Source organism: Heptranchias perlo, chromosome 3, assembly GCF_035084215.1.
Source record: "Heptranchias perlo isolate sHepPer1 chromosome 3, sHepPer1.hap1, whole genome shotgun sequence".
Classification (NCBI taxonomy): Eukaryota; Metazoa; Chordata; class Chondrichthyes; order Hexanchiformes; family Hexanchidae; genus Heptranchias; species Heptranchias perlo.
The window spans coordinates 14,034,079-14,044,765 of NC_090327.1; the positions used below are offsets into that span (position 1 = coordinate 14,034,079).

General features: G+C 41.0%; 1 protein-coding gene across 1 annotated transcript in view; it reads left to right on the plus strand.

Moving 5' to 3' along the window:
- Positions 1 to 8,416, plus strand: part of cep76 (centrosomal protein 76) — a 50,934-nt gene extending 42,518 nt beyond the window's left edge. The window contains exons 11-12 of the mRNA XM_067974966.1: positions 3,694 to 3,911; positions 8,030 to 8,416. Coding sequence (XP_067831067.1) covers positions 3,694 to 3,911; positions 8,030 to 8,168 — 357 coding nt within the window. The 3' untranslated portion in view covers positions 8,169 to 8,416. The remainder of the gene's footprint in view (positions 1 to 3,693; positions 3,912 to 8,029) is intronic.
- Positions 8,417 to 10,687: the final 2,271 nt, after the last annotated feature.

Here is a 10,687-nt window from a genome sequence, read left to right on the forward strand (position 1 = left end):
ATCCGGGCTGAATCGGCAGAACCAGCCCAAAAGATCGGGGAATTTTAAACGTAAGTGAGTTACGCCCAAAACCACTTACTTTAGGGTTTTCCGCAAAACTTTGACATGGTGTAAGATTCAATCCGTCCGGATCAGGCCCTACCCACAAAACTGGCCACGGCTCCCAGTTCAACATTGCAAGTTTCTGTTGATTGCGCTGGTTCTGGAAGACTCTTCAAATTGTGCTCATTTTCTTAGGCACAGATGCACCAGTAGTCACGTTTTAAAAGTATTTACGTATCAAGAAACATTTAATTTACTCAGAAACTGACTGGTGCATACTGGTAAATGGTTCAGTGTAGTTTTTTTTAAGTCATTTTCTGTGATTTTAAATCTGGTTACTCACAGGTGGAGGACTAGACACTCTTATTAAAAATGCTTATTTTTTGTGATAAACCCATTTTCAGCTGTATAGATAAAACTGTACCAGCTTACTGCTCTTAAATATATCAATGAATATTTTTGATGCAAAGAAAAAAGAATAAACAATTCCATTCTATTGCGCTAGTTCATGGAAGATTTTATGTTTGTGATTGTCAAATGCATTTTAGCGGAAACTTGAACTGTAACCTGAACAGCGCAATTTCGGGTGCATTTGCACCCAAATCGGAAACCACCCTAAAGTACTTTCCTTTTTTTTAATAGAGAAAAAGAATGCAAATTTCCCAGCCTGTAGTTTGGCTTCCTGAAATTAGGTCACTGGAGCAGGCCATAGGCCTCAATATTTGCAAGGGAACCACTCTGGGAAGTTCCCCTTACCTGAACGGTCCAGCAACCTATAGGGGGGTCTTTGTACGAACGTATGAAAATGAAGGACAGGAAAAGATTCGCTTGCCTATCGAGTCTGTACCAAACTGTAAATGTGCAACTTTTGCAAACCATGACTCCGCCACCCCCCTTCCGCCACTCCCCAAAAGAAACCAACCACACAATTCCCTGGGAGAGGCAAAAGCGCAAAGAAAAATAATTTCAGAGTCAGGAACCCATCCAGCTCCCTTTTGAATGTTTGCAGGAATCTGCAATCAACGAACAAGCAGTAACTTGTTCCATAGGTCAGCAACTCCAAGGATCTGTACTGAGCTTGCAGCTTTTCATCATACATATCAATGACTTGGATGAAGGAATAGAGAGTTATATATCCAAGTTTGAAGATGACACTAAGTTAGGAGGCACAGTAAGTTGTGTAGATTGGAGCAGGAAGTTACAAAGGGCCTTAGACAGACTATGTGAGTGGGCAAAACTGTGGCAGATGGAGTTCAATGTGGGATAATGAGGTCATCCACTTTGGATACAAAAAACACAAATCGTAATATTTTCTTCATGGCGAGAGACTAGGAACTGTGAAAGAGCTAAGGGATTTGGGCATTTTCGAGCAAAGGGTACAAAAAGCAATCAAAAAGGCTAATGGGGCTGGAATTCAAAGGAGAGGTAATAATACTTCAGGTCTACAGAGCTTTGGTCAGAGCCCATCTGGAGTACTGCATTTAGTTTTGGGCACCCCATCTCAGGAATGATATATTTGTCTTGGAAGGGATACAACGCAGATTCACCAGAACGATACCAGGGCTTAAAGTTAAATTATGAGGGCAGGTTGCATAAACTTGGCTTGTATTCCCTTGAGTTTAAAATGTTGAGGGATGATCTAATTTGGTGTTTAAAATTATAAAGGTATTTGATAGGGTAGGTACAGAGACGCTATTTCCTCTGGTGGGGGAATCCAGAACAATCTTAAAATTAGAGCTAGGCCATTCAGGAGTGAAATCAGGCAGCAGTTTTTCACACAAAGGATAGTGGAAATCTCCCCCACAAGGCTGTAAATGCTTTGTCAATTGAAAATTTTCAAGACTGAGATTGACAGATTTTCATAAGGTAAGGGTATCAAGGGATATGGATAAGATGGGTAAAAGTTGAGCTACAGATCAGCCATAATCTAATTGAAAAATGAACGGGCTTGAGGGCCTGAATGGCCCACTCCTGTTCCTGTGTTCCTAGGACCCTATGGAAAAATGTCCCTGACATCTCACCTAGTTCTATGCTTATGTAACTTTGATACTCATATCCTCTGATCCTCCCTAACCTACCTAACTCATACAGCCTATCCACATGGACCAAATCTATTTCATTATTTTAAAGTCCTCAATATAATCTAGAAATTTATGCTTTTCTACAGTAAAAAGCCTAGCTCTCAAAGCCAACCTGGTAACTAAGTGCTTTTAAACTAGACATCAATCTAGTGACCTTTCTGTGTATCTTTTCCAGGGCCTCTATCACCCCTCATGTGAGGGAAGCAAACTTTGACATGGTGTTAGGCCTAATCAAGGTCTTATACAGGGACAGTATAGTATATATTTTTTTGGTTTCATATTTAATTATCCTGGCAATGCATCCTAGCACTCTAAAGGTCCATGATTAGTTCCAGGAGGCTAGAATTTTGTGCATTATAACAGCTAGGTCTTTCTGCTTGCAAACCTGCACAGTGTACGCAGGTTTGGCATTGTCCATGTCCAAGTGCATTACAGTACATTTATCTAAAGGATAAGGGATAATTAGACATATCCCTTCTAGCAATTTGCCTATAAAAAGACAAGCTAATAGGCCTGTAATTTCCCAATTGCCTTTTTTTAATGTTGTCACCACGTGGGCCTCTCTCCAGTCCATGGGAGCAATCCAAGACCCTAGTGAACTGTTAAATATATGAACAAGGGGCTCGACAGAGCACAGTTCCCATTCCTTTGAACGCCCTTGGATGAGCACTGTCAGAATCAGTTACCTGATCTGTTTTGAAACCCCTTATTCTACCTGGGGTATATCCACACCCATAGTGGCAATAAAATTGATGTGTTGCTCTTTTTAAAACAAAATTGAAGAAATACCTGGTAAGAGTATCATTTTTTTAAAATAAAAGGCAAGTACTTTGAACAAAAAATACTTCTTCTCTCCCCACCCCCACCCCCCACACTAACTTTCCTTTAAAAAGAATTGTATGTTGTGCAAAGTAAATAATTGAGAAAATTATTTTTATTAATATTCATAACACAGATACTGACTCTTTAGGGCTGCCTGAAGTGTTTGGAGTAAGATTTACTGTATCGAATTCTAAAGAGCTCTTACAAAACTGGCAATTAAGGTTTCCATTTGCAGTTGGGGTAATAGGTATATTAGCTGGAAAGTTAAATGATAAAGACAATGTCATTCTTTTCATACATTTAACAGAGGGTGCTCTGACAGAAGTAATGGAAGAATTGCTGGCCTTTTAAAATGCACGTATTGATAGGCATTCAATAGGCTGCTGGATCAACTGAATTTTCTCTTACTCAGTATATCAAGAACAAATTGGCCTTGGCTTTCATTTTGGGAAAAAAAAGTCTGAATGCATACTTGGCGTGACCAAGAAGACAAAGCCTAATGTGAAATACAATGCAAAATCCAGGAATTGTTCAAATAAAAGATCAGTGGAATCATTCATTTAATTATTACTGTGACTTTTGTGTAAACACCAGTGTATTTCAGCTGCAGTGCTGAGATACTGTAAAACTTTTTAATACCATTAGGCAGATAAGGAACTGAGATCTTAAAAATCAATAATCGAAATGCTGCTACCTGGCATATAGCTTCACCTGTAATCTCTCACTGTACTGCTTTCTACCACAATAGGACCTCAGTCTGAATACTATATGGGATGACCATCTGTCTTACCTGCTGTCACCTGCACTTGCCGCGTACGAGATTGAGCGCTCAACTGGAGTGTCCACAGGCAATGAAGAGTTTCAGGATGCCATCAAGCGAGCAGTGCCTGATGGGCACACCTTCAAAGGCTTCCCTATCCACTTTGTGCATCGAAATCCAAGGAGAGCATTTGCAACATGTTTACGGTAATGTATAGGCCTAGCCATCTCCAAATTGTAATTTTTTGGGGCGGGGAGGTTAAGTTAGAGTTAACAGTTTATATTGTATGTACAGTGTATATTGTATATGCAAACAACAAAGCTAGATTACAATACATTAAAAGATTTTGTGCGCTCACTCATGCTAGTAAAGTACCAGTAGATGAGAATGCTGATCAATAGGCATGTGAAATTTATAGGTATGTAACTGTTGCTAGCCTTCTTTATAATGGCCAAGCGCATACCCATTGGGATTCTGCAACACACTAACTGTCTAAAAGAAGTCCCATTGGGAAAAACTGTTGATTTTGACTTTGTTGAATTAAAACAAACCAGCTGCCTGCCATCCATATTTTTGAGAGGTGACTTGCTTCTTTACTTCCCCAGCTGCTGCTCTTCAGCCAGGCTTTAGAAGATCTGAGAGCAGTGTCCACTTTTCCCTCCCTGAGGGTGAAGCCCTTGGCTCCACTTTCCACTTCCCCTGACTGTGCAACAAGATGGGGAGCATTTTGTGTGGGGAAATTGAGTCTATGGACACAATCTGATCTTTCCATGATGAATTCTACATCAGCCTAATTCTATGGTATTTACAGGGTTGAGATGTGCATATAAGGTTTAACCATTAAAATATATTTTTAAAACTGTTTGCTATTTGCTTACCTGTTTCATGTCACTTTTTTTTTTAAAGTGCCCACTGATCTATAGAGGTAGTGGCTCCAATTTTGGAAGACTACATGGTTACCTGCTCCTCTGTATTGTCATGGATATACTATAAACAACCTGACCGCACCAGGCAGTACCTGAATTATAAATAATACTTCTTTAACCAATTATTGTTGAAGTTAAAACAAAAGCAAAATGGTGCGGATGCTGGAACTCTGAAATAAAAATAAATGCTGGAAAACAGTCAGCAGGCCAGGCATTATCTGTGGAGAGAGAAACATTTAACATTTCAGGTCAATGACCTCTCATGCCTGACTCTTTTTTTATTCGTTCATGTGATGTGGGCGTCGCTGGCGAGGCCGGCATTTATTGCCCATCCCTAATTACCCTTGAGAAGGTGGTGGTGAGCTGCCTTCTTGAACCGCTGCAGTCAGTGTGGTGAAGGTTCTCCCACAGTGCTGTTAGGTAGAGAGTTCCAGGATTTTGACCCATAGAAACATAGAAAATAGGAGCAAGAGTAGGCCATTCGGCCCCTCGGGTCTGCTCCGCCATTCAAAATGATCATGGCTGATCGTCTAATTCAGTACCCTGTTCCTGCTTTTTCCCCATATCCCTTGATCCCTTTAGCATTAAGAAACATATCTATCTCCTTCTTGAATACATCTAATGACCTGGCCTCCACTGCCTTCTGTGGTAGAGAATTCCACAGGTTCACCACCCTCTGAGTGAAGAAATTTCTCCTCATCTCAGTTCTAAATGGCATACCCCATATCCTGAGACTGTGACCCCTGGTTCTGGACTCCCCAGCCATCGGGAACATCCTCCCTGCATCTAGTCTGTCTAGTCCTGTTAGAATTTTATATGTTTCGATGAGATCACCTCTCATTCTTCTAAACTCTAGTGAATATAGGCCTAGTCGACCCAATCTCTCCTCATACGTCAGTCCTGTCATCCCAGGAATCAGTCTGGTAAACCTTCGTTGCACTGCCTCCATGGCAAGGACATCCTTCCTCAGATAAGGAGACCAAAACTGCACACAATACTCCAGATGTGGTCTCACCAAGGCCCTGTACAACTGCAGCAAGACATCCCTGTTCCTGTACTCAAATCCTCTTGCAATGAAGGCCAACATACCATTCGCCTTCCTAACTGCTTGCTGCACCTGAATGCTCACTTTCAGCGACTGGTGTACAAGGACACCCAGGTCTCGTTGCACCTCCCCTTTTCCCAATCTATCACCATTCAGATAATCTGTCTTTCTGTTTTTACAATCAAAATGGATAACCTCACATTTATCCACGTTATACTGCATCTGCCATGTTCTTGCCCACTCATCAACTTGTCTAAATCACATTGGAGCCTCTTTGCATCCTCCTCACAGCTCACATTCCACCCCAGCTTTGTGTCGTCTGCAAACTTGGAAATGTTACATTCTGTTCCCTCATCCAAATCATTGATATATATTGTGAATAGCTGGGGCCCAAGCACTGATCCCTGCCGTACCTCACTAGTCACTGCCTGCCACCCGGAAAAAGACCCATTTATTCCTACTCTCTGTTTCCTGTCTGTCAACCAATTCTCAATCCATGCCAGTATATTCCCCCCCAATGCCATGTGCTTTAATTTTGCACACTAACCTCTTGTGTGGGACCTTATCAAAAGCCTTCTGAAAATCCAAATACACCACATCCACTGGTTCCCATTGACTTCAATTTTACTAGGGCTCCTTGATGCCACCCTCGGTCAAATGCTGCCTTGATGTCAAGGGCTGTTGCTCTCACCTCACCTGTGGAATTCAGCTCTTTTTGTCCATGTTGGGACCAAGGCTGTAATAAGGTCAGGAGCTGAGTGGTCCTGGCGGAACCCAAACCTGTTGAGTATTTTCCAGCATTTTCTATTATTGAAGTTGATAACTCTTTTTAAGAAAATTATATTTTGTTCAAAGTTTATACTTTTCTCTATAGTGTCTTTTCTGGCCTACCAATGCTAGCAGCCCTCCAGTATCTCGCCTTAATGCCCATTCTTGCCAGAACTTAGAAAGTGAGCGTTGGTAAGATATTCAGTCATAGGGCATCACAGTCGGGCATGATCCTGTTGTAACCTGGCATCGCACATACACTTTTCAGAAGGAGTCACTGGATAGTAATTGGGCGTGTTAATTCTTGTTGACTTTTTGCCCTTTCGTACCTGCCCCCCCCCGCCCCCCAGCCTAAGGGTGTTTGAGGCTGGTTGTAATACCCAAATTGCTCCCTTAGCTAACTCAGCAGACACAGAAGATCAAAGCTGAGACCTTGTGGTTTGTATAATTTGATTCCTTTACCCAGTAGACCATCTGGAGAGCTTTATTTTATTTCATTCATTTTATCTCCTCCTCCTCCTAGTCTCTGGATCATGTGGCACCTGTGACCAAGAAGGTGTGTGACTTGTCACCAAGCCTTTATTTATGGTGCTGTTAAGCTGCCCTCTAGGATTCATCTGCCACCAAACCAATACCCAGAATTTTTGGTCAGTGAAATTCACTAGACAAGATTGGAGACAAAACAACATAATTTTTTTAATGTGATGTATATATATGAAGAGGCAGATATATCCATAGTACAATATTGGCTTGTGCATTGTGTGAGGATGCAGTATTTAATTCTTTTTTAAAAATTCTAAAAATAGTAATTCCCATGCCTATTCCCAGAACTTTCAACATTAATTCGATCAATCTGTTCTGATAGCCTCCAATTCACAGGCTATTTCCAGACTGTTGCAGCATTGTCTAAAGATCAGTACATTGGGGCTCCTTTTACTGGGGTCACTGCCAACGTAACATTTTAAATAATTTAATTTCTAAACTTGAACATGAGGAAAGAACATCTCTGGCAAAACAAAGTATAAATAAACATTACTAAACAGATGGGCTTGCCTTTCAGGAAAGGGGTCTTTAAGATGGGCTGCCCTTCTAAAATGACAATGATTTTAAAAAAAGAAACAAAGATTTGCATTTGTATAGTGCCTCAGGACGTCCTAAAGCACTTTACAGCCAATGAAGTACTTTTGAAGTCTTGTCAGTGTTGTAATGTAGGGAAACACAGAAGCCAATTTGCACACAGCAAGGTCCCACAAACAGCAGAGAGATTATGACCAGATAATCTTTTTGCAGTGATGTTGGTTGAGGGATAAATACTGGCCTGGACACCCAGGATAACTCCCCTGCTCTTTTTCAAAATAGTGCCTTGGGATCTTTTATGTCTACCTGAGAGGGCAGACGGGGCCTCGGTTTAACATCTCATCCGAAGGACGGCGCCTCCGACAGTGCAGCACTCCCTCATTATGCGCTCAAGTCTCTGAAGTGGAACTTGAATTCATGACCACCTGACTCAGAAGCATGAGTGCTACCCACTGAGCTATAGCTGACAACTCTGGCTTTAATTTTTTTTTCCCCTCTTCCATTTTAGGTCTCCATTCTGTGAGGAAATAATTTGCTGTCGAGGGGACCAAGTCCGCCTGGCCGTGCGTGTGAGAGTGTATCCATACCCCGAGTCTGCCTGTGCAGTCTGGATTATGTTTGCATGCAAATACCGTTCAGTTCTGTGATGCATCTGAACTTTTAACGGTGCTGCTTTCACTTTTAGTGGACCCCAGTAATGGACTGGTTTCTTGTTGCTGCTCCAAAGACCTTCCTGCAGGATAGTGCCTTTTCAGACCAGACTGAATGTAGACATATTGTACAACTTGCTTGTTATGTGTGTGTGATTGCGTGTATTTATTGAAAAATAGCTTGTAAAGATTGTTTTTAAAAAATGCTTTTTTTTACAAAATAAAATATTTTACTATACAATAAAGCTGATTATATTTACAAATAATTGATGTTTTATTCATAGTCTAAAGTTCATTCCTTCTTTTTGAAGGCTTTAGTCTTGTTTGCACAACAAAACAAATATATAATTGGAAGTCAGCAATATAACAAAGCAGAGGTGTAAATCATTGCCCAAAATTCCCCATGCAGCGAGTTCCTGATCTCGCTAGTGATGTCACCTGGTGGCTTTGGATAGACTTGGTGCTTGCCCCACAGGAAGGTGGAGACAGTTGCAGCTTGATTCAGGTTGCTGTTGGGCACCTTTCACTGATAGTGACATTGACCAAGGTCTTAAAGCAGATTGCTTGGGTATTACACACTTTGAAGTTGGGATAACGGGGCAGGGGCTAGTGGTAGATGCTTCACAAATAGTCACATTCATTGAACTGCTCTGTATCTTTCCACAAGCAAATAAGGCAAGATGAAGATTTTACAGTTGTCTATACTGTAATCTTGTGCTTGTTTTTACACTGTTGATGTGAGCAGCAGAGGACCTGACTTGGCTCGATTTAATATAGTCCTAGTTCATGCAAAGTATTTGAATGTGGATGAATTGTTCCTTCAAATTTTGTTACTTGTTGATTGTCGGTATTGTAAGAAAATGGCTAATCACTGTCTTGAAGTCTGACGAAGGGTCATCGGCCACAGTATTTTGCTTTTGTCTTGAAGTCTGCTAGTATGGTACTGCTATCTGTCATTCTAATCACGCATTATGGCAGAAAGGCTAACTGCTATTTCTTTTTGAATCTATTCCTCGAATAAGAGAAGTAATATCCTTTATCAGACCAGCTCATTTATATGTGTACTCTATTCTCATTTGAACAGTAGAGGCCACTGTTTTGCCTTTTTTATTTCATGGGTCCTGAACAACATCTTTGAAACTGGGATAAACAATCAGAAAAATGGGTAGACCCGTATCTTTACATTTATATTGTACAAGACAGAAATAAGAAACAATACATGAACTAAAATCATTGAAAGACTGGTGATTATCAGAAGAGAAACAGATACCTCATTTGTGAAAGAGGGCTAATATTGTCATATTCTTTATATTAACTTTTAGCTTTTGCCTGTTAAATAAGTTTCTGTTAGAATACTGGAAATGTCGGTTTCGGTTTCTGAACTGAAACCCAAAGACAGGAACGTGTAACCGATAAGTGTTCAGCAGAGGCAAAAACAGACTTTCTTTGTTAGATGGCTGCATCGACTTCCATAGGTCTTGCAGCTGTGAGATAATTCACAGGTTAATGGTGCCAGCCATTGGAGGAGTTGTAGCTAGGATGGCCTACTCATCCAAAAACATTGATGAGGAATATGGTCAAGTGATAACTAAAGTATTGAGCCTCTGTAACTGTCTCCAGTTAAATGATTTGAGTGACAGCTCAGTCAAGGTGAAGCCATGATCAATTGTGGGGAGTGATTTCTGTTAAAATAAGAATTATGGCAACTAATTGGATGCTCTCCTGGCCGGCCTCCCACATTGCATCCTCTATAACCTTGAGCTCATCCAAAACTCTGCTGCCCGTATCTTTACTTGCACCAAGTCCCGTTCACCCATTATCCCTGTGCTTGCTGACCTATATTGGCTCCTGATTCAACAATGCCTCAATTTTAAAATTCTCATCCTTGTTTTCAAATCTCTCCATGGCCTTGCTTCCTCATCTCTAACTTCCTACAACCTTCAGAGATCTCTGCGCTCCTCCAATTCTGGCCTCTTACGTATCCCCGATTTTCATTGCTCCACCATTGGCGTCCGATCCTTCAGCTGCCTCGGCCCCAAGCTCTGGAATTCCCTCCTAACCCTTTCCGCCTCTCTACCTCTCCTCCTTTAAGACGCTCCTTAAAACCTACCATTTTGACCATGCTTTTTGATCACCTGTCCTACTATCTCTTTATGTGGCTTGGTGTCAAATTTTGTTTGATAATGCCCCTGTGAAGTGCTTTGGACCTTTTTGCTACATTAAAGGTGCTATATAGATGCAAGTTATTGTAATATGGAAACATGCAGATTCTCACATAGGCAGAGTGAACAAAAGGTTCAAAAGGTGGGTGATTAGAATAGAGACTTCAGAATTCGGCAAGGCCTGATTAGCTGTTCTGCTCGAGCTCGGAACTGTACTGCGGGTAAATTCTGTGGTGGCCTCATATAAGTTATCGCCCGCTGTAAGTATGCTGTTAAGAATATGAGTAATTATCGTCAAACAATAGTGGTCACTCTGTTCTTAATACCATAGTTATTATCAACAATAAATGATTT